This window comes from Balaenoptera ricei, chromosome 19 (assembly GCF_028023285.1).
Source record: "Balaenoptera ricei isolate mBalRic1 chromosome 19, mBalRic1.hap2, whole genome shotgun sequence".
NCBI classification, from domain to species: domain Eukaryota; kingdom Metazoa; phylum Chordata; class Mammalia; order Artiodactyla; family Balaenopteridae; genus Balaenoptera; species Balaenoptera ricei.
Window position 1 is genome coordinate 16,502,138 of NC_082657.1, and position 23,457 is coordinate 16,525,594.

Genomic DNA, 23,457 nt, shown 5'->3' on the forward strand with positions numbered 1-23,457 from the left:
TGTGTCACTTCAGACATCTTTACCTCTCTGAGGCTCCACTTTTACTATCTGTGAATTGGAGGTTGTGCATTAAAGGATTAATTTTGTCCAACTCCTGGGGGGTAACCTCTAATCCCCTGGAATATCCTGCTTGTTAGGAGTATCTTTGTTTACCTGGGGTCCTTGGGCTGTGCAGTATAAGCTTGACCCCTGGAGGGGCTGGAGACTAAGGTCAGTCATGTGGGAGGTAGGCCATGCCCATGTGACTGACCCCCAATAAAAAGTCTGGACACCATGGATCATGTGAATGTCCCTGGCTGTGGCACTCCATGTGTGTTTTCATGTTTTGTTGCTGGGAGAATTGAGCACCATTCACTAGGCTCCACTGGGAAAGGACAATGAGAAGCTTGCCTTGGTGTCTCCAGGACCTATGTCTTGTCTTGGTGTCTCCAGGTCGTGTGTCTCCTATGTCCCATAGCTTCTTCCCTTTGGTATTTTTGATCTGTATCCTCTCACTGTAATAAATCATAACCATGAGTAAAACAGCTTTTCTGAGTTGAGTCCCTCCAGCGAATCGGTGAGCCTGAGGTGGTTTTGGGGATCCCTAAACACAGGGGTGATTAATGTCATATACCTCATCAGGGGCATAGACACCAATGGGGTTGTACGTACACAAAACTTAATGATCACAGCCAGTATGTATTGAGCACATACTGTATACCAGGCTGTGTGTGTCCACGAGCTCACTGGATCCTCATAACAACTCCGTGAGGCTGATACTATGATTAATTTCTTATTTTTATTTTATTGTGAAATGTACATTCAGGAGTGTAAAATATAAATGTATGGCTTTAAAAAATACTTATAATGTGAACAACTGTGAATCATCATCAGGTTAAGAAAAAAAGGACATAGAAGCCCCCATGAGCCCCTACCCAGTTACAACTCCTCTAATCCCTTGAGGTGACCACCTTTCTGACTTTTGTGATAATAATTTCCTTGCTTGCCTTTTCTTTATAGTTTGACCACCCATGTCTGTATCCCCCATACTATATTGCCATTTCATTATCCCTGCTTTTGAGTTTTTTGAATAGAATAAGACAACATGTCCTGTTTGGCTGTTTGGTGTCTGGTTTCTTTCACACACCACGTGTGTGAGATTTATCCATGTGGTTGTATGTATCAGTAGTTTATGCTCTTTTCAATGCTCTATAGTATTCTGTTGTATGACTACACCACAATGTATTTATCCATTCTCCAGTTGATGGAAATTTGGGTAGTTCCCATTTGGGGCTATTACAAACAATACTGCTGGGAACATTTCTTCCTGTACATGTTTCCTGATGCCCATGTTCAAGTTCTCTAAGATATATACTTAATATGGGACAGATAGGTAAAAGGTTATGTGCATTTTCAAATTTATTCAGTAGCACTACCCTCTCTCCCATTTTAAGATGAAGCAATTGCAACAAGAGAGGTTAATAACTTTCCCAAGATCACAAAGCCACACTGCCTTGCTCCCAGAACCCACATTCTCACTTAACACCCACTGGCGTATGATGGGCACCTAATAATTGTGAGCTGTTATTCTGAGGGTCGTTGGGGGCTGTTTTGGGGGGTTTCCTTTCCTGTCCCCATTATTCTGAACTATGTCCCCATAAGTTAATAATTAACTGCCCCCCAAGGAGCCTATGATCCTAAAGATTTGCCTTTCCCTGGTTACGGTCTGGTTAATCAGTCACTGCCCCTGGCTGGGCAAGGGGCACTAGGCGGACCAGCTGCCCCCAAAGCCCCCTGACCTGGTGTGGAAGTGGCGAAGGACTCCTGATGCTCTGGACCTGCCGTGCGCTCTGCTCCCAAGCTGGCCCCTCCCCTGGGGGCTGGAAGCCCCTGAGCTTTGATGGTGGGGCCTTCCACCTCAAGGGCACCGGAGAACTGACCCGGGCTTTGCTGGTGCTACGGCTGTGTGCCTGGCCCCCTCTGGTCACCCACGGCCTGGCGGTGAGCAGTGACCCTGGGGACTGGCCCAGGGGGTCCCCAGGGCCAGGCTCTGAGCCCTTGCTCCCTGTCACCCCAGCTCCAAGCCTGGTCTCAGCGACTCCTGGGGTCCCAGCTCTCGGGCGCGCTTCTGCGAGCATCCATCTACGGGCAGTTCGTGGCTGGTGAGACCACAGAGGAGGTGAGGGGCTGTGTCCAACAGCTCCAGACCCTAGGCCTCCGGCCCCTGCTGGCGGTGCCCACTGAGGAGGAGCCAGACTCAGCTGTCAAGACTGGGTGAGTCGGGGGCCAGGGACCAGGGTGGCCGGGGGGCTTGCAAGAAGGGGGTGAGTGGGCTCCAAACCCTGACGCCTGCTGGCTGGGCAGCGAGGCCTGGTACGAGGGGAACCTCAGCGCTATGCTTCGATGCGTGGACCTGTCGCGAGGCCTCCTGGAGACCCCTGGCCCGACCGGAAACATCCTCATGCAGCTGAAGATTACGGCGCTGATGAACACTCGCCTCTGTGTAAGGGACCGGTGGTGGGGGGGGGGACGGGGTGGCTGCCCGCCAGGTCCCCCTCACACCCCACCTACCACCCCACCTACCACCCCACCTCCCACCCCATTCCAGAAGGAGCTAACCTCGCGGGTCCGAAGGCCGGGGGGTTCCCTGGAGCTGAGCCCCGAAAGACTGGCAGAAGCCATGGACTCTGGGCGGGTAAGGGCCTCAGGCTGGGGGAGATTGAATGGCTGGTGGGGAATGTGGGGGAAGCAGAGCCCCCTGGACTTGGAGGTAGCAGGCACCCGCAAGCGGCATGTTCAAAATATTTAACTACCTCTACTTTCCAGGCTTAGAATGATCAGAATAAATGTGGCTACAGACCTGGGGCATGGCTGGAATAAATGGAACATGGGTCACCTGGGGACTCTAGGGGAGGGGCCTGGGGGCTGGGAGCTCTCAGAGGAGAGATTGAGACAGCAGCTCTTTACCAACTAGAAGAAAGTAATCAATATTTTATCAATCAACTCAGCTATGCTAGTGTGTGCTAACTAGCTGGAAGCTATGATTAGACCAATGGGTTTTGGTTCATTCATTCACTCATTTGTTCTTTCATTTATTCTTTGTTTTTTTAATTAACTGTAACTTTTGAAAAATATTTCTTTTATTCATTTATTTATTTGGTTGCGCCGGGCTTTAGTCATGGCAGGTGGGCTCCTTAGTTGTGGCACATGTGCTCTTTAGTTGTTGCCGGCAGGCCCCTTAGTTGCGGCATGCATGTGGAATCTAGTTCCCTGAGCAGGGATCGAACCCGGGCCCCCTGCATTGGGAGCACGGAGTCTTAACCACTGCACCACCAGGGAAGTCCCTCTTTCGTCTATTCTTTATTTCCATATCTTATTTCTACCTTCCCTGCCATCAGCAGCATGTATCTCTTTGTTACTGTGATTTTGTTTTGCCAAGTATATGCTCTTTGGGGGCATATTTTTCCAACATTTTATTATGAAAATTTTCAAAATACAGAAAAGTTGAAAGAATTTTACAGTGAACACCCATATACCTGCTGCCGTTAACATTTAACTGTACTTGCTTTATTTATTTATTTATTTATTTTTAAAACATCTTTATTGGAGTATAATTGCTTTACAATGGTGTGTTAGTTTCTGCCTTATAACAAAGCTATACATATACATATATCCCCATATCCCCTCCCTCTTGCGTCTCCCTCCCTCGCACCCTCCCTATCCCACCCCTCTAGGTGGTCACAGAGCACCGAGCTGATCTCCCTGTGCTATGTGGCTGCTTCCCACTAGCTATCGGTTTTACATTTGGTAGTGTATGTATGTCCATGCCACTGGGCATATACTTGCTTCAAATCGTATCTATCCTTCTATCTATTCCTCTATCCACCCATCAATCCACATTTTTTTGATGCATTTCAAAGTAACTTGCAGACATCAGCACACTTCTCCCCCAAATGCTTCAGAATGCCCATCACCAATTAGAGCTCAGTATTTATTTCTTTTCAGGTAAAATTTACATACAATGAAATGCACACATTGTAAATGTACCCTTTGATGAGCTTTGACAGATACACACCTGAGCAATTCAAATCCCTATCAAGGTATAGAACATTTCCATCACTGCAGGAAGTTCCCTTGTGCCCTTCTCCATCAATGGGGCTGGGGTGGCGGGGGGGAGGGTATAGTTTTAAACGCACACAAGTAACATTATGTTATCTATGGCATTCTGTTTCTTACTTTTTTCACTGAGCACTCTGATTTTAAGATCCCTCCAAGCATCTCTGTGTACATCTAATCCATTTTTAAAATTATTTATTTATTTATTTGGCTGCTCTGGGTCCTAGTTGTGGCACGTGGGATCTTCGTTGCCGCGTGCGAGATCTTTTAGTTGTAGCATGTGGACCCTTAGTTACAGCATGTGGGATCTAGTTCCCTGACCAAGGATCGAACCTGGGCCCCCTGCCCTGGGAGTGTGGAGTCCCAACCACTGGACCACCAGGGAAGTCCCTAATCCATTGTTTTTAATTGCTGCTTCTGGCCGCATGGTTTACCTCTCCTGGGATGGACACCCGGGTGGCCTCTGAGTCTCCGTCACCCCAAATAATGCTGCCTGCGACCTGCTGAGGTTTCTTTTTTTAATTTGTAATTTTTAATATGTGCCACAGAACATACAGAAGCAGGACTCAGTGCTTCAAAGGATCAGCTTTGGAGTGTACCGAATTTCACCTCTTCATGAACTTAGTTTACGCATGTGAGGACAGTGATAGTAACTTCTTCCCAGGGTGGTTTTAAAGACTAAAGCCCCTGGCAGGCTGGCACCTGCACGATGACAGAGGGGCCCTCATCCCTTTGTGTCACTAGCTTCCCTTGGCTTCCCCAACACCATCAGACCTGGTGTTCCTTTTCCATCTCTGCCAGCTCATTCTCAATCTTTGTTAGGTTTTACTCTGCCTGACTCTTAAATATGGAGGTTCCCCAGGGTGAGGTCCCGGCTCACTCCCCTCTCAGTCCTTGCTCACCTCGAAGGGCCCTTCTCACCCACCCCTACAGCCTGTTTCCCTGCTCTGCACTCATGATGCCTGCCTTCTGTCTCCAGACCCAGCCTTTCCCCTGAGCCCCTCTGGAACCTCCGCTTGGACGTCCCCCAGACCCCTCACACCAGCTGGGTCCCACGCTGGCCTGTGTCTCCCCAGACCTGCCCCTTCCTCCTGTCCCCATCTCAGAGCAGTCCTACCACCCCCATCCCAGATCCCAGGCCCCACCCATCCTTGGTCTTCACAGCCACTGGCTCCACAGCACGATTCATAACTGTCCTGTTCACGGCCATCTCCCAGGCCATGGCACCTAGACAAGATGTGATAAACATACGTTAAATAAATGAGTAAATGAATGGAGCAAGTGAGTCTGAAACAGTAAATTAATGGTGGAGAACTTACCACTCACAACGTGCCACGCACTGTCCTAAGTGGTTTATATGTGTTCGAGGGAAGCATTTACTCTCTGCCTGGAGATGCTGAGGTTTAAATCCCAGGTCAAGCTGTGTGATTTTATGTTTATTTATTTATTTATTTTTATTTTTGGCTGTGTTGGGTCTTCATTGCTGCGCGTGGGCTTTCTCTAGTTGTGGCGAGTGGGGGCTACTCTTCGTTGCAGTGCGCGGGCTTCACATTGCGGTGGCTTCTCTTGTTGTGGAGCACGGGCTCTAGGCGCATGGGCTTCAGTAGTTGTGGCACGCAGGCTCAGTAGTTGTGGCTCGTGGCTCTAGAGCGCAGGCTCAGTAGTTGTGGTGCACGGGCTTAGTTGCTCCGCGGCATGTGGGATCTTCCCAGACCAGGGCTCGGACCCATGTCGCCTGCATTGGCAGGCAGATTCTTAACCATTCTCCACCAGGGAAGTCCCAAGCTGTGTGATTTTAGACGAATGACTTCACCTCTCTGTGCCTTCACCTCTGTTTCCCCCTCTGTAAAATGGGGATGACGATAGTCCCTACTTCAGAGGGTGGTGAAGGGTAAATGAGGCCCTGAAACAGCACCTGGCACCCTGTCGGCCCTCTGTGAGGGTGGCGGCTCCACCAGCTGCTCACACCCCAGAACTCCCCTGGGATGATGCCGCACAGGGAGACAATTCTCTGACTGGGGAGAAGAACTCCACAGGTGCCCTCACCCTTCCCTTCTGCTGGAGAGTCTTCTCCCCCAGGACGGGATCCATATCCATCCTGTTGACTATAACGGAGCCCTAGATTCCACCTGTTCCTCTTTCTTTAACTTCCCAATGCCTTTGAACCCAGCTGGACTCCCTGAGTCACCAGCAGCTCACATTCACCCTCGAATCCCCGTAAGAGGACCCTGAATTAGGGACAGTTATTATTTCCACGTTACAAATGTAACAATTCCCTAAACGTTTGTTGAACATCTACCACATTCTAGGTGCTGTGCCAGGGGTGGGGATGATGACCGAGATAAACAAAATCTCTGCCCTCGAGGTAATTACTTGCTAGTCCGGGAGGCACAAGAGACACTCAATTGTTAAAACCAAAGCCCAGGGCTTCCCTGGTGGCGCAGTGGTTGAGAATCTGCCTGCCAATGCAGGGGGCACGGGTTCGAGCCCTGGTCTGGGAAGATCCCACATGCCGCGGAGCAACTAAGCCCGTGCACCACAACTACTGAGCCTGCGCGTCTGGAGCCTGTGCTCCGCAACAAGAGAGGCCGCGAGAGTGAGAGGCCCACGTACTGCGATGAAGAGTGGCCCCCGCTCTCCGCAACTAGAGAAAGCCCTCGCACAGAAACGAAGACCCAACACAGCAAAAATAAATAAATTAAAAAAAAAAAAAAGCTTATCTTTAAAAAAAACAAAAACAAAAACAAAAAAACTAAAGCCCAGTCGGGGCTTGCCAGCCTCATGCCGGTGAGGGGTGGTTGGGGGGGCAGTGCACCGAGCCAGGAAAATCATTCTTTTTCAAGTTTAGGTTCTAGTACCCCTCGGGGTCTCAGTTTCCTAATCTGGAAATTGGGAATAATATTTACTTAACTGTTTTAGGGGATCAAATTAATTAATGCAGATAAAGTAGGTACTCTTGAAATAGGGCTCCGAGAGCTTCCCCTATCAGTAAACTGCCTTTTCACTTGAGCTCTTTTGAAAGGTTTCTGTTTATTGTTCCCTTACAATCAAATGATCTTGGATTCAGATGGGGAGTGTGGCGCAGAGACAGACACAGAGAAACATTGCCCTCTCTTCACTCTATCCATAAGTGTGTGAAAAAATGTCATACATGTTTAATTATACTAAAACAAAAACCAAAAAACAAAGCTGATATGTTACAAGTATAGACAGCCATCGTAGGGAAAAATAAGGCTGAGGAAGGGGAAAGGAAAGCCCCAGGAAGGGAGCTGCAAGTTCAAACCAGAGAAAACCTCATAGAGAAGGTGGCATTGAAATAAAGACCCTGCGGAGAGGTTGGAGTGAAGTAAGTGGACATCTAGGGGAAAAGTGTTCCAGGCGGAAGGAACAGCCAGAGCAAAGGCTCTGAGGTGGGAAGGTACCTGGCATGTTCAAAGACTCACAGGGAGGCCAGTGAGGCTGGAGGGCAGTAAGCCAGGCGGAGGGTGGGAGGAGGTGAGAGCAGAGGGGCCAGACCAGGGGAGCCTTGTGAGTTGCAATGAGGCCTTCAAAGTTTGATGAGGAAACTGAGGTCCCAAGAGACTAATGCAAGGTAACACTTATGGCTCTTATTATGATCTAGCTACTGTTCCAAGCACTTTCTAGATGCTAATTCCAAGTTACATCACTCTCCCACTGGAAAATGGAGCTTGGAATAACATCTGCCTACTAGGATCATTGTGAAGATTAAATACATAAGATGGCATTTGAAGCCACCTATTATTATAACATGTATTGAGTGCTTATCATATTCTGCCACTCTCCTGTCCTGTTTATGTCCAGGCACATCTCATATATTAACCCATTTTTATCCACACAGCAACTCCATGAGGTAGTTATTATTATCACCCCCATTTTACAGAGGAGAACATTGAGGCCCAGAGGGGTTATATGATTTGTTCAAGGCCACACAGTAAGTGGTGGAGCCAGGATTCAAACTCAGATTCTGAGCTCTCAACCACTGTATAAATAAATATACAATAAATAAATAATAAATAATAATAAATAAATAATATCAATCAATCAATAAATAATATCAATGTGATACAGCTATTTTTCAGATTTCTAACAATTTCTAAACATTTTTTCCCTTCCTGCTGGTGGGGGAGAGAAGACTTAGGCTCTGGAAGGGTCCAGTAGCCCTGAACTGCTCTTGCCACCCCCTGCCCCCCACAGGACCTCCAGGTCTCCTGCCTCAATGCCGAGCAAACCCGGCATCTCCAGGCCTCCTTGAGCCGTTTGCACCGGGTGGTACAGGTAACACCTGCGGCCGCGGTCTGGCTCCACTGCACCTGCTTGCTGGTCACCTGGGGCCCGACCACAGTCTCTCTCACCCTCAGCACGCCCGGGCCCAGCATGTGAGACTCCTGGTGGATGCTGAGTACACCTGCCTGAACCCTGCACTCTCTCTGCTGGTGGCCGCTCTGGCCACTCGCTGGAACAGCCCCAGGGAAGGCGGGCCCTGGGTGTGGAACACTTACCAGGCCTATCTGAAGGTGTGTGGTGCACTTGGGGCTGGGGGGGGGGGGGGTCCGGGGGAGGGGACCGCAGGCCGGGGTCCCAGCACCTTGACCCGAAGCTGCCCCTGTGCTCTGCCAGGACACCTACGAGCAGCTGAGGCGGGATGCTGAGGCTGCAGACAGGGCTGGCCTGGCCTTCGGGGTGAAGTTGGTACGAGGGGCGTATCTGGACAAGGAGAGAGAGGTGGCCCGGCTCCAGGGTACCGAAGATCCCACTCAGCCTGACTACAAGGCTACCAATCAGAGGTGGGACTGGGGCGGGCTGGCCTCTGAGACAAATAATATTAGCATCTAACCTTTCATTAGAGCTCACTCGCCATGGTGCCGAGCATCCTATGTGGGTCTACACAGCACTCCCTCTCCCCGGCCCAGGACACCGTCACTTCCCACCTGGAGATCAGCCTCCTCCTTGGGCTTCCTGCTCCCTCCTCTATCCCCACTCCCCATTCGGTCCCCACCTGCAGCCAGAGGGAGCCTCTTAACACCTGCCTCAGATCTTGTCCCTCCTCAGTTCAAAATCCTTCCATGGCTCCCAGTGTGCCCTTGATAAACCCCAGATCCTTGCAGCGGCCTGCAATCCTGTTCCCTCGCTCACTTCACTCCAGCCACACTGGCCTCCTTGATGACCCCCAGGGCCTTTGCACTTCCTGTTCCCACTGCCCAGAACCTTCTATCTCCAGACAGTGGTGTGGCTCAATCCCTCACCTCCTTAGGTCTTTACTTGTTGGTACCTTCTCAGGGGACCTTCCTGCCCTCCCTATCAAAAACTAGAACTCTCTACACCCACTCACTTCTTAGATTTATTTTTCTTCCGGCGCTTATCAGCAGTTGAGGTTTCACATTCGGTTGCTCATTATTCGTCTCACCCACGGGAGCGTGGGCCCAGGAGGGCAGGGCGTTCTGATTTGTTCACTGCTGAACCCCCAGTGCTTAAAATTGCGCCTGCTGTGTGGTGGGTGCTCGGTACAGATCTGTTGAAAGAATGAATAAACAATCCAAGCGGTAGATACTATTATTATCATCCCCATTTCACAGGGGATGAAATCGAGGCACAGAGAAGTGGAATCACTTACCCACGGTCACACAGCTAGTGAGTGGCAGGGCCAAGATTTTTGGCAGACTGGCTCTAGAACCCACATTTTTACTCACCTCAAATCATTGTGAGTTCCTTGGGCCACCATCCCATGGCCCTGGGAAGAAAGAATTTATTCTTTCAGGGAATTCCCTGGCAGTCCAGTGGTTAGGATTCTGGGCTTTCACTGTTAGGGGCCCAGGTTCAATTCCTGGTTGGGGAACTAAGATCCTGTAAGCCGAGAGGCCGCAGCCAAAAAAAAAAAAAAAAAAAAAAAGAATTTATTCTTTCAATACATACTTGCTGACCACTTTATTTATTTTTCTTTTAAATTTATTTATTTATTTATTTATTTATTTATTTATTTATTTTTGGCTGTGTTGGGTCTTCATTGCTGCGTGAAGGCTTTCTCTACTTGCGGCAAGCGGGGGCTACTCTTCGTTGCTGTGCGTGGGCTTCTCATTGCAGTGGCTTCTCTTGTTGTGGAGCACGGGCTTTAGGTGCGCAGGCTTCAGTAGTTATGGCACGCAGGCTCAGTAGTTGTGGCTCACGGGCTCTAGAGCTTGGCTCAGTAGTTGTGGCGCCCGGGCTTTGTTGCTCCGCGGCATGTGGGGTCTTCCCGGACTGGGGCTCGAACCCGTGTCCCCCGCATTGGCAGGCGGATTCTTAACCACTGTAACACCAGGGAAGTCCCTGACCACCTGATTTAGATCAGGACCTGTGTTGGACCATGGCTGCAGTGGCAGCCAAGGTGGCCACCAGGCCCTGTCCTCATGGCGTTTTCAAAGCCCAATTCCATTTCACAGTGGACCAAGGAGAGGTTTGTAGAGTTGCAAGTACTTACCAAGCTTCCAGAGCAAGTTGCCAAGCCACGAAGGCTAAGCTTGCATCCAAGCCCATGAAGGTTCCTAGGCACATTTGTGTCCCATAGGCTTAATCATTTGGCACCATTTTTTTACTGAGATATAATTCACGTATCGTAAAATTTGCTATTTAAAAGTGTACAATTCAGTGGCCTTTAGTATGTTCATAAGATTGTGCAGCGATCACCACTATCTAATTCCAGAACATTTTCATCACCTCAAAAAGAAACCCCGTATGCATTAGCAGTCACTCCCCATTCCCACCCCCCCTCAGCCCCTGGCAACCACTAATCTACTTTCTGTCTCTATAGATTTGTCTATTCTGGACATTTCATATTAATGGAATCATATAATATGTGACCTTTTGTACCTGGCTTCTTTCACTCAGCATAATGTTTTCAAGGTTCAACCATGTTGTAGCACGTGTCAGTGCTTCATTCCTTGTTATGGTCGCATAATATTCCATTGTATGGAGAGTCCACATTTGTTTTATCCTTTCATCAGTTGATGGATATTTGGATTGTTTCTACTTTTTTTGGCAATTGTGGATAGTGCTGCTATGAACATTCACATACACATTTTTGTGTAAACATACAGTTTTCATTCTCAAAAGTTGAGTTCTCTAGGACTGGAATCGCTGGGTTATATGGTCACTCCATGTTTAACTTTTTGAGGAACTACCAGATGGTTTTCCAAAGTGGCTGCAGCATTTTAGACTCACACCAGCACGGTGGGAGGGTTCCAGTTTCTCCACATCTTCTCCAGCACAGTACCATTCATGTTTTAATAGAGATTTTGAATAAATAATACATTCACATGATTCAAAACTCAAAATGATATGAAAATGAACACACCGACACAGCTCACGTCCACTCACATCCACATGTAATCACGGGGTCTCCCTGCCCCCGCAGGGGCACTCCACTCTCCTCTGAGTGCTCATTTAGCCGGTCCCCCACTTACAGACCTTTGGGTTGTTACTAACCCTGCTCTGTAGACACTGCTGCAGTGAATGACCTTGGATAAATGTCATCTTGTGTGATGCGGCCCTTTGCTGTGAGAGTGCCATTGTGCCAGAGGCTTTATGTCCACCCTCATCTCACTCCATCCTCACAACAACACTGTTAGGTGAACGTGGGTTGTGAAAGAGAATAAAAAGGCTCAGAGGGGGATGTCTCTCGCAGCGGAGGCAGGTGGGATGCAGGTACTTCCTGACTTCAGGGTCCTTGCCCTTAGGCACCCCACCTCCCAAGGACAGAAATCCCCAGTCCCTGGGGCCTAACCCTCACTTACCAGGTGTCATACGCCAGACCTTCATCTCCCTTCAGTTACAGCCGCTGTCTGGAGCTGATGCTGACCCAGGTGTCCCATCGTGGCCCCATGTGCCCCCTCATGGTGGCGTCCCACAATGAGGATTCTGTTCACCAGGCGACCAAGCGGTAGGAAGTAGGGGAACGGGAAATAGGTGCCCAAAGGGTGGTGGACGTGGAACAAGGGGAGGGACAGTGCGGGCCGCTAGGTTCAAAGGGGATCTGGGGAGGATATTCAAAATATTTAACTCCTGCTACACCTGCAGGTCCCATAGGCCCCAGCTGAACAAGGCATTGCCCCTGATTTGCTGGGGCATGGGGAGGTCCCAGGGTTCCAGGGAAGAAGTGGGGACTCACTGGGGATCCTTCAGGGGGCCCAGGGCAGTGGTTATTTATCAGTAAGTTGGGAAGTACTTCAATATTTGAATAACTAGAACAGCCATATGACCATATGAGTGCATCATGGCTGACTTTCAGCTCGGGATGCAGCCACTGTCTGGATTGATGATGTGGCCTTTTCTGTAGCATGTGGGAGCTGGGCATTCCTCTGGATGGGCCTGTCTGTTTTGGACAACTTCTGGGGATGTGTGACCATGTCTCCTTGGCACTGGGTATGTGAATGATCTGTCCCTCCCAGCCCCACTCCCACATCCCACCCAGTCAGCCCCAGGCCTCATTCCCTCCCAAACAGATCCCATCTTCCATTCCCAGGCAATGCCTGGCCAGGCTCCCATCTAGAGCCTGCAGCCGGCCCAGCGCCAGACCCTTCCAGACAGATCTGTCCCATAGCTGAAGGCCTTGCAGGCCTGTGTCTCTGTGTCTGTGGTCTGTTGTTTTTGTTGGTTCTTCATCATGGTATCTTGTCACCTGTGTGCTTTGTTATCTTTACTGTGTTGTCCACCAGGGCCTGAGACCAGAAGATTTATGTTTTCTGCTGCCAGGTGCTAAGGGGTACAAAATCAGTGCACCCTAACTTCACAGCTTGAGGTTTCTTGAGATATCCCAGGGATGCAAATTGGGGCTGCAAATATTTTAGGGGACTAACCCATGGCCACAACCTGTCAGAGATGGATTTCTCTATTTTTTTCCTTGCTCTGCTCATGGTCAAGGCCATTCCCTGGGAGTGAGGGAGGGTGGGAGGGTTGACTTCTTGTTAACTCTTACTTTGAGGGTCTAGATTTTGGGGTTCCAACTTAATCTGGGGAAGTTCTCCTTTATAATTCTTACCCTGGTCAGGCTTTGGGCCTCCATTTCTGTACCCCCTCAGCTTTGAAGTCATTAAATAGCAGCTCAATTTTGCCTTCAGGATAGAAATGCTTCTTGTGTAACCCTTCCTTCTCTGGATTCTCACTTTCTCTTAATTCTTGGATTAGTAAATTCCTTATTCTCTTGGCAGCATTTTCATAACTTTGAGAAGATTTTGTTTTTAATGTTTACTCCAGGATTTTTAGTTTTTTCAGTGGGAGATTTTGTCCAACCCACCTAGTCTGCCATGTTCTCAGAAGTGGAAATCTCTGTTCCAGATGGGGCCTGGGGGAGCCTCTCCCCAAACACCAGCCCACACCCTGCAAATACTCTCCCTCCAGGGCAGGCTGGCTATGCCGTGTACAAGTCCATCCCCTATGGCTCCCTGGAGGAAGTGATCCCCTACCTGATCCGGAGGGCCCAGGAGAACCGAAGTGTACTGCGGGGTGCCCGCAGGGAGCAGGAGCTGCTCAGCCAGGAACTTCGGCGGAGGCTGCTGGGGCGGGGCCTGAGGGTACCCCATTAGCACCCCCAGGGGTCATACGGTCAATAAAGGTCCTGAGCTGCTGCCCAGGCAGCTGCCCTGTACGGAAGCCACCTCCTTGGGGAAGGGCTCATCTCAGCCTCAGCCAGCCCAAGCTAAGGGAGCTCTGTGGCTCAAGAGAGATCTTTAGATGACCCTAGAGCATAGCAAGGGCATTGATCAAAGGCTAATGAGCTCCCCCACCAACCCTGAGGCAGATGATCCTGCGATGGGCCTGGGGTCAGCTCTACTCAGCCAGTTAGTTGCTCACGCGGGAATTGTCTTCACTCCAGTGGACGCCCAGGTGAAGAGCACAGATGAAGGCAGACACTGAGGCACTGAAATCCAGAGGCTGGGCTAAGGCCACACGTCCACGGAGGGACAGAGAGAAGAAACAAGCCACTCTTTCATTTAATAAGCATTTACTGAGTCTCCTTCTGAGCTAGGCTTCCAGGTGAACAGTGCTAGGGACACAACAGTGACCAAACACAACCCCACGCCTGGCCTCACAGAGCTCTTAGTCCAGTAGGGGTAGACAGACCCATCTTCAGACAGTGACAGCCCAGGGTGGTCAGGGCTATGATGAGGGGAGCCCAGGCAGAGTATCAGGGCAACGTTGGGAAAAGCCTGGAGGCTGTAGGAGGCCAGAGGAGACACCTGGTGATCAAGAGGGCGTCCCAGAGAGTTCACAAGAATAACCAAGTGAATACTGAGAAGAGCATTCCAAGACAAGGGCATGTGCATAAACAGACTGCGGAGTCGAGGGACAAGGATGGAGGGTGGGGGGCCAGAAGATGCAGTCTTGGGTGCCACACTGCAGGGTGTCGACTCTGTCCCAAGGGCACTGGGGAGTAAGGAGGCTTTGAAGCAGGGGAGGGACAGAGTCAGGTTGGGCTTTACTGAGAGTCCCTTGGCTGCTGCACGGCAGGTGGACCTTGAGCTTTCTGCCTGAGAGCCCAGAGGAAGCCGGGGTAGGGAATCCTGGCAGGTGGGTAGAGCAGGGCAGGGTGTGGGGAAGGGAGGAGGGAGCTCGTGGAAAGAACAATCAGGAGACTGAGCGAAGGGCCGTGGAGCTGATAGGCTGGATTTGAGGGAGACATTCAGGGCCAGGCCCAGGGCTCTGGCTTAAAGAGGGGACCGTGGGTCCAACTATGAGATGGGGATCTGGGAGGAGATGCAGTTTGGGGGAGATACTGAGGCCGGTGTGTGTGGGACCCAGTGGGTGTTAGGGTCCTAGGGGACGTCCAAGGAGAGGTGTCCCGGACATTGTGGAGCCCCAGGTGTGGGGCAAAGAAGAGAGGCTGGGGCTGAGACAGAGGAAACCGCCCGTGGGCCTGGGTGAAAAGCATGGAAAGACAGCCAAGGGCAGGGATCATAAAGGGCCCGCCATCCCAAACAAGAAGGCGGTAACATTAGGGAGCAGTCAGTAGCTCTGGGGTGGCCATTGCTGTCTTTTCTACCGGGTCACCTCAGGGCCGCAGGGGCAGCTCTCAGGGGAGGGAGGCTACTGCGCAAGCGCACAGGTGGCCAGAGACAGCTGGTGCGCACGAGCCGAGGATTCCCGCTCACATCGCCAGAACTAGTGCACGGGGTCACGTGGCAGCCACGTGGGGATCACTGTCGGAGCCCAACGGTAGGTACAAAGCTGCAGGGACTGGGCCCTCAGCCGTCCACCAGGCCCCTTCCCCAGCCCACAGACCCCGCCCTCAGACCTCCCCCCCCCATACTCAGACCTCCCCCCCCATACTCCTCCCTTCCTTCCCGCCCCTCCTACGCCCTCAGACCCCACCCCTTTATCAGACCCTGTCTTCATTACACTCTCACTTCCCTCAGCCCACGGATGCAGTCCTCAGACCCCTTCCTTCCCTCCGTCCCTTCTCATAATCCATAGACCCCATCCTAGCACACAGACGCTTCCGTAAACCTCAGTCCATGCCCCCAACCCTCAGACCCTCTCCCATGCGACAGACCCCAGCCACTACCCTCAGACCCCTCCTCAAGCCTGCAGACCCTGCCCTCAGACTGTCCTCCTCCCTTGGACGCCTCCCTCTCACAGCCCGTAGACCCCAGCCCCTCTCAGGTCCTAACCCTCAGACCCCTCTTCCTCCAGCCCCTAGGTAGTCTTCAGACCCTCTTCCCAGCCCCCAGACTCCTTTCCCTGGCCCAAATCCTATCCCCGTAGCCCTTACACCCTCTCTCCCAGACGGAGCGCCCAGCCCTCAGATTGCCATAGATCCTCTTCACTCCCAGACTCCCTTGGACCCCTGACCTGCTGTTCTGTAGCTGTCCCAGAGCCCACCCCTTTTCTCATTCTGATGCCTCTCTCCAAAGCAGACCCCTCCCGAATTGCCTTTTTTTCTCAGTCTGCCCCCCTGGACTCCCAGCCAGCTCTGTCTTTATTGCCCCCCAGAGGTCTAGTCCTTCACTTCCTCAAGCCCTCATGAGACCCGCTAGCTGATCCCTGGCCAGGAGCTGAGTCCAGAGCCCACAAATGCCCTCACTGCGTTCTCGCTTCCCCGTGGAGCTGGGCTCCGGGATCCAGGAGGCCAGGTGGGCCGTCTGCATCGCCTGGCTGTGGCCAGGGGCCCAGGCTGGGGCCTCACCCGGCTCCTGCGGAGAGGTGAGAGTTTGGCTGCTGGAACTGCCTGGGGGGGACAAGATCAAGGGGCAGAATGGAGGGTGCGACTTCAGTTGGCCAGTCAACAATTGTGTAGCAGGCACCTATCGTGTGCCAAGGCTCTGTTGTCTGAGATGGGGATTTATGGGTAAACACGACCTTCTGGGTCATTGTGAATGAAATCTAATATGAGAATTTAAGAGAGTGATGAGAATGACGTAGAAAGGAGAGGTAAAGAGGATGGCCTTTCGGATATGGTGAGACTTGGGTCCCACAGTATGAGTCAGTCATGCAAACAGCTGGGGGAAGAGCACTTCAGAAAGATGGAATAGCCAGTGAAAAGGCCCTGAAGTCAAAACACACTGGGTATGTGTAAGTAGCAGCAAGGAGCAAGGGGACTCAGGGAGAGAACTGAAGCGGAGGGGGCAGCAGGTACAGACAGGAAAGGGCCTTAAGAGGGGTGTGAATTTTGTTGGATTTTGTTCTGTGATTGGAAACCATCGGAGTTGTAGGCAGGAAATTAACACTATCAAATTTACAGTTTCTGTTTTTCATTGATTTTTGTAAGTTGATTGTGTATCCAGCCACTTTCTGAACTTGCTTAATAGTTGTAATTGTGTGTTGATTCTTTTACTTTTTTGTTATCTGCAGACGGTGACAGTTTGGTCTCAGCTATTCAATCTTTAAACTCCAATCTCTTTTTCCTGTCATAAGGTATTGGCCAGAACTCCCAAACCTTGTTGTCAATGGACATCTCTTTCCTTGTTGTTGATATTAAAGAGAAGAGCCTATGTTTCTGCACTAGGTACCATGCTTGCTCTTTGGGTTTTGGTTTGTAATTTTTATCAAGTAAGGAAGTTCCCATCTATTCTTAGTTTTCTGCGGTGGGTTTTTTTTCTCCCTAATCATAAGTAGGTATTGAATTTTATCAAGTGCTTTTTCTGCATCTACTGATGCAGTTATACGTGGTTTTTGTCCTTTAGTTCATGAATGTGTTTTGTTACGTTGATAGATTTTCTTTTGTTGAATCATCCTTGCTTTCTGGAAATAGATCAATTGGGTTACCCTTTTTACTTTATTTAGGGGCTTTGCGTATATGATCATAAATTGAATTGATATATAGCTTCATTTCTGATTCTGGAAACTCTCATCTGGTTTTGGAGTTAAGGTCATACTAGCCTCATAAAAATGAGCCTTGCTCTCTTTTTCTATTTTTCTGTTTTGGAAGAACTTGTATAAGGTTATACATGAAATGAAGTGATTATCGTAATGATTATATTGCGAGATGATTTGTGTTTTAAGATGATCCCTCTGCAGGGCAAGACAAATGCAGAAAACCAGTTAGGATGCCATTGCAAAAGATGGTAGCCTACTGAGTAAAATAGGATGCAGTAAATGTGATATTCAGAGGTTCCTGAAGGACCACATTTGGAGGGATTTTGCGGCAGAGACCAAGCTAGGTTGGACCAAGTACATGATTAATTAGCTGTGTCTGCCAGTTACATAGGAATGCAAGGACAAAGACACCATGGGTATATGGGACAGAGTCTGGAGGAAGAGGCACTCAGGGATGATGGATGCAGAGAAACAGGGCTTGGGACATGATGGGTGTGGAGATGAAGGGTTGGGAGGGGGGCTCTGAGCAGGATGATGGTGAGTAGGGGATTGGCAAGGGCGTGGAGGCTGAATCCAGAGGAGGTTACCACCTGGATTCAGCTCTTCAACGCAGTGTTCAAAAATAAACTTGAGAGATTTCCTGATAAAATCCAGAGAGTTTGCTTTTCTTGAATTTGGTGCTGACCACATGGGACCTGTATTCATATAGTGAAGAAGAGCTGGGTGGAGCCTGCCTGCCCTAGACAGTGCACGAGGCTCCTATAAGCCCAAGTGCCCATGAAGTCCACTTCCTCCTGGCCCCTGGGTACCTTGGTGTGATTTTTTTTTTTCTATAAATTTGATTGATTTATTTATTTTTGGCTGCTTTGGGTCTTCGTTGCTGTGCGTGGGCTTTTCTCTAGTTGCAGCGAGCGGGGGCTAGTCTTCGTTGCGGTGCGCGGGCTTCTCGTTGCGGTGCGCGGGCTTCTCGTTGCGGTGCGTGGGCTTCTCGTTGCGGTGGCTTCTCTTGTTGCCGAGCACGGGATCTAGACGTGCGGACTTCAGTAGTTGTGGCACGTGGGCTCAGTAGTTGTGGCTTGCGGGTTCAGTAGTTGTGGCTCACGGGCTTAGTTGCTCCGCGGCATGTGGGATCTTCCCGGACCAGGGCTCAAACCCGTGTCCCCAGCATTGGCAGGCGGATTCTTAACCACTGCGCCAGCAGGGAAGCCCCCTTGGTGTGATTTTGACACCTCTGGGATGGGGGATGGATATTGGCATGGCAGGTAGATGTCACCTTGTTCCAGTTCTGTGGACTTAATGGTGAGGACTGTGTTGAGATGGATTCTGAGGCAGAGTCCCCAGCGGCTGGAGGTGGGCGTTCCAGGACATAGAGACGGAACCTGGAGTCAAGGATCACCCAGTCAAGGAGGGACTGTGGGGGCAGGGAATTGGGAGAGGACCTCTGCCCCCGGAGTAAGGGGCAGGGGTAATCCTCAGCCTTGCTGCCCCTCCGTTGTCCAGGTAGATGGTGAGAACTCTGCTGGGCAGACGGTGCTCTTCCTCGCGGCGCTGCTGGGCCACAGCTCTGCCGTGCAGCTCCTGCTGGCCTTTGGTGCCAGCCCCAACCAGTGAGTGGACAGGTGGTGATGCCCCACACTCCCAGCGCCCTGAGTCTGAGTCCCAGGGAGCCTGAGGGCCAGGGCTGTCTTCCCCAGAGGCCTCTCTCCCTCAGACCCCCTTCCATCCCCTGATGACCCTCCCATCCCCAGTGACCAGCCCCCACCTTGTTCTCTCAGTTCACCCCTTCTTTTTTTTTTTTAATGTATGTTTATTATCAAGATTTATGCCGTGACTTGCAAACCTCAAGGCACTTTTTTGTTTTTTTCAAATTTATTATTTTTGGCTGCGTTGGGTCTTTGTTACTGTGCGCGGGCTTTCTCTAGTTGTGGCGAGCAGGGGCTACTCTGCATTGCGGTGCGCAGGCTTCTCATTGTGGTGGCTTCTCTTGTTGCGGAGCATGGGCTCTAGGCGCACGGGCTTCAGTAGTTGTGGCTCGCGGGCTCTAGAGCACAGGCTCAGTAGTTGTGGTGCACAGGCTTAGCTGCTCTGCGGCATGTGGGATCTTCCCGGACCAGGGCTCGAACCCGTGTACCCTGCATTGGCAGGCGGATTCTTAACCACTGCGCCGCCAGGGAAGCCCAGTTCACCCCTTCTTGTCCTCCAGTGACTCTTCCCATTCTCCCAGTGCCTCCCATGCTCACCGCGATCCTCTCACCCTCTCAGACTCCACTGTGTTCCCAAGTGAGCCCCCCATCTTGATCGCCACCTCCCATGATCGTAGTGACCCCTTTATCCCTCAGTCCTCCCATCCTGCACCTCCTGTCCCTGTTCCGTCCCTTTCCTAATCCATTACTGTTCTCATCGTTCTGCTGCAGCCGCTGCCTGGACGGCAGCACACCTGTGCATGCGGGCGCCTTCTCGGGCTGCAGCCTGTTGATGCTGCACGTGCTGCAGGCGGGGGGTGACCTGCGTCTGCATGACCAGCAGGGTCGCATCCCTCGGGAGTGGGCAGAGCAAGGCGGTGCCAAGCAGAGCTGGGAGGTGAGCCGTGGCCGGGGTGGGGTGAGGGCGTCAGGGCGGGCGGCCCACCCTGCCTCACCCCACGTGCCACCCCCTGTCCGGGTGCTGGAGCCGTTACAGATCTGCTGTGCCCACACGTCAGCACTGGTGCATGGCAGTGAGTTGGCACGCACTGCACCCCTGGGCCAGTTGCAGGCCAGCTCTGGACAGAGCCTGTGTGGTGGTCTGCGGCTGACGCACACTGACAGGTAACAGCCCACATCCCGAAGCCTGCCCACCCACCACTCCCAGCTGCCCTGGACTTACTCTCAGACGGCCCTTTACCCCAGGGCACGGAGGCCGGAGCAGATCAGAACCCCCCAGATCCCAGCCTTTGGGTTCGGCCAGGTAAGCGGGAGATGTTGGAGGGAGTGCGGACCACTCCGTCCTCTTCCTGCCTCATGGTCCCGCTCCCCAGCCCCAGCGGAGCAGCTTGTGGCCACTGGGGCTGGTAATAGGCGGACCCCTCGCGGACCTCGAGGAGCTGCTGCCAGCCCGGGGCGGGCCTGACTGCACCTACGAGAGCAGCTCCCACACCCTCATGGCCAAGTGAGAGGGAGACCCCTCCCACACCCCTGCCTGGCTGTCCAGCAGAGCTCGGGGGAGAGCCCAGCTCTCCTCTGCCCTTACAGGGAAAACCCCCTTGTCTCAGGCCCACACTCTCTCCCCCTCCCCGTTTCTCCAGCCTCCCCTGGAGGGGCCACCCCGTGACCGTGACCGTGACCGTGCGGCAGCTGAAGGCACCTGGAGCCCAGCCTGACGTGCTGATGCCTGACCTTCAGCACTGCAGGTACGTCACCCCAGCCTTGCCCCCAGGCCAGCCCAGTCCTGCAGAGCAGTCTCCTGCCTGCCCTCCCGACTCAAGTGTTTCGGAAACAGAAGCCCAGGGAGTGTGGCGGTGGCCGCGGTTACAGTCTTCACCTCTGGGCCAGCGCTTGGCATGAAGCCTTCTTACTGGAGTGACCCCTCCCCATGGGTACGTGGGTACCCAGTTCTGCGCACTGTCTTGTAGGCCTCTGAGAGGAGGCGGGTGTGGGGGGTGGTACCACGGACAGGGTGCTGGTTCTACCACTGCCAGGCTGTGTGACCCGGGGTCTCGGTTTCCCCTCCGTCTGGTGGCTGAGGCAGATCGTCAGCCCCTGGTGCGTGGTGATCTGTGCCTGAGACCAGCCCCCTGCCCCGTGTGGGTTGGGGCCTCCTCACGAGTGGCCTGCTCTCCGCCTGCCCCGCGCCCTGCACCAACCCAGCCTGTTGCTGCTGATGGCACTGAGCCGCTTGGCCGACCCGTCGGGGCTCTCTCTGCCTTCTCTTCGAACCCGTGTGGCTGGGACCGAGAGAGGGGGGCCCGGCCACCTGCCGCTGCAGGCGCTGGAGGCCCTGCTGTTCCTGCAGGCCCGCTGGCGTGCTCCTGGCGGCCTCAGCTCCCATGCTGTGCAGCTGATGCGGCCAGGCCTGGCCAAAGTGGGCAGCCTGGAGCACGGGCGCCCACTGTACCAACTCTGGCTGCGGCCCGGGTGAGCGCCTGCCTCACTTGCCTGCCCCTGTGTCCCTGTCTGGCGGCCACTGGCTCACCAGGTTCCTCGGCCTCCACAGGCCACAGCAGGGCTACCCGTGGGGAGGCCCAGGCCCAGGGCTGCCCCCACCTCCCGAACTGTACCCGTGGTTGCCACTTGAGCTCATCTGCGGTAACATGCTTGCCGCCACCTCAGACCTCTACAGCTTCTGCATCCTGGCCCAGGAGGTCTTCACTGATCAGCGAGTGACCCCGCTCCCTGCCCCAGTGAGGCCCCCCACCGGTTTGGGTCCCCCAGTTATGCTTCCACACAGGAGAGCTTCCCTGGGCTGGAAGAGAAGGGCCTGAGGTGAAGGCTGAACTGGAGGCCAGTGAGAGCCCAGCCCTGGACCCCCTGGTGCCAGCCCCCTACCAGGCCCTGGTTCAGGCTGGGCTAGGTCTAGGGCCTGCTGACTGCTGGGGCAGCCTGCAGAGTACACGATACCTGCTGCGGAAGGCCATGGCTCAGGTATAGGGCAGGTAGGCCGGGGTGGGTGGTAGCCCTGGAACCTCAGGCAGGGCCCATGTCCCACACCCAGCCTCCTCTCCACAGGACTCAGCCTCTGAGGTGAGCTCCCCAATGGATTGGACCACTCTGTGCCCTTCACCCCAGGGTTCTCCACCAGGTTAGAGGGCAAGGAGGGGATGGTAGCAGGTACTAAGCACAGGTCAGCTGTGCCCCCACCCCATTCCAACCAACTGGCTGTTCCCCCAGAGACGACGTACTATGAGGTGGCTCCCAGAACCAAGACTGCACTCAGGCCTGTGCCCCCTGTGATGTCCCCAGGCCCCTCCCCATCCCAGGTAGGAGCCAGGACAGGCATGTGGAGGACCAAGGGAGCTGTGGGGCACCTGGGCAACCATGCCAGCTCTCTGCCATCGCTCTCTGCAGGTCATGAGCCACAGCAAAGTCCAGAGAGGTGCAGCCTGGGACTCGGGCAGCAGCTTGACTCTAGGCAGCAGCTCAAGTCCCAGCCCCAGCCTCTGCCCAGGGCACAGCCCCACAGCCAGGGTCAGCCTGGACCGCTGCCTGGAGCCCAGATCAACAGTATGGATACCCTGAGCCCTGCGCCACCATCCATTTGCTCACCTGTGACCCCTCCCTCCAGTTGTCACCAACTCCAATTTCCCTGGCTGCCTCTCCTCTGACCAGGGACCCCCTGGGACCCCCAACTGTTCCCTCGATGACCTGTGACCCCCAACCAACCCTGCTTCCCCCAGGGCCCTGCCCTGTACTCCAGCCTTCAGGACTCAGCCTCCCTGCTGGGGACTCAGAGCTCTGAGGAGCAGTATGAGAGGAAGTTCTCAGCCAAGATCCAAGCCCTGCAGGGGCTGCGGCGGCACACACACAGGGCTGCCCTGCTGGACCCCCAGCCCTGTGAGCCCACCCCCTGCCTACTGACCCACAGGGAAGCTTCCCACACCCTGGAGGCTGCTGGCAGGGAAGGCCACGAGGGCAGGTGAAGCAGAGGACCCTGAGCCCAGCCCCTGCCCCACCCCACCCTCCCAGGGCCATCCTGAGCTCCATGGCCACCGGGTGGCAGCTCTAGTCTTTTACTCCTGTAGGCGCCCAGCCCTGAGCTGATCAGAGGAAGTCTCTTCTTCAGCCTGCAGAAGTGAGAAATGGGGCACTGGTGGAATGGCCACAGGCCCCTTCCTCATCCCTGAGATAACCCTCAGTCCACCCCTACCCGCCCGCGCCCCCCGCCCCAGGATGGATCTGCTGGAGGAGATCATAGCAGAACTACAGGGTGGATGCCAACTTGAAGACAGGCCCAGGCTCAATCCCACTCCTGACACAAATTGTTGGGGCACCCATGGCCCCTTCTCTGCAGATATCGCCCCCTCAGAGTCTCCCAGGAGTGACTCACCACTTAGCACCTGCTGAAATGATAAAATGAGAAAGC

General features: G+C 53.0%; 2 protein-coding genes across 9 annotated transcripts; both read left to right on the forward strand.

Moving 5' to 3' along the window:
- The first annotated feature begins 1,722 nt into the window (after positions 1-1,722).
- Positions 1,723-13,822, forward strand: PRODH2 (proline dehydrogenase 2). 2 transcript variants are annotated; one of them, XM_059904325.1, is made up of 10 exons: positions 1,725-1,980; positions 2,057-2,253; positions 2,344-2,482; positions 2,588-2,674; positions 8,311-8,391; positions 8,475-8,630; positions 8,734-8,900; positions 11,918-12,028; positions 12,425-12,510; positions 13,486-13,732. In XM_059904325.1, exons 1-10 carry the CDS (start codon positions 1,807-1,809, stop codon positions 13,668-13,670), a joined length of 1,383 nt encoding a protein of 460 aa, XP_059760308.1. In that variant the 5' UTR covers positions 1,725-1,806; the 3' UTR covers positions 13,671-13,732. The 2 variants fall into 2 exon arrangements, with proteins under 2 accessions (XP_059760307.1, XP_059760308.1); XM_059904324.1 differs by lacking the exon at positions 12,425-12,510 and having other exon boundaries at positions 1,723-1,980; positions 13,486-13,822.
- Positions 13,823-14,501: 679 nt separating this feature from the next.
- Positions 14,502-22,176, forward strand: LOC132353138 (inactive serine/threonine-protein kinase TEX14-like). Of its 7 annotated transcripts, none has more exons than XM_059904093.1 (8): positions 14,502-15,300; positions 16,078-16,287; positions 18,901-19,007; positions 19,815-20,207; positions 20,289-20,346; positions 20,684-20,974; positions 21,127-22,019; positions 22,104-22,176. In XM_059904093.1, exons 2-6 carry the CDS (start codon positions 16,159-16,161, stop codon positions 20,756-20,758), a joined length of 762 nt encoding a protein of 253 aa, XP_059760076.1. In that variant the 5' UTR covers positions 14,502-15,300; positions 16,078-16,158; the 3' UTR covers positions 20,759-20,974; positions 21,127-22,019; positions 22,104-22,176. The 7 variants fall into 7 exon arrangements, with proteins under 7 accessions (XP_059760076.1, XP_059760075.1, XP_059760074.1 ...); XM_059904092.1 differs by having other exon boundaries at positions 20,684-20,788; positions 20,878-22,019; XM_059904091.1 differs by having other exon boundaries at positions 20,684-22,019.
- Positions 22,177-23,457: the final 1,281 nt, after the last annotated feature.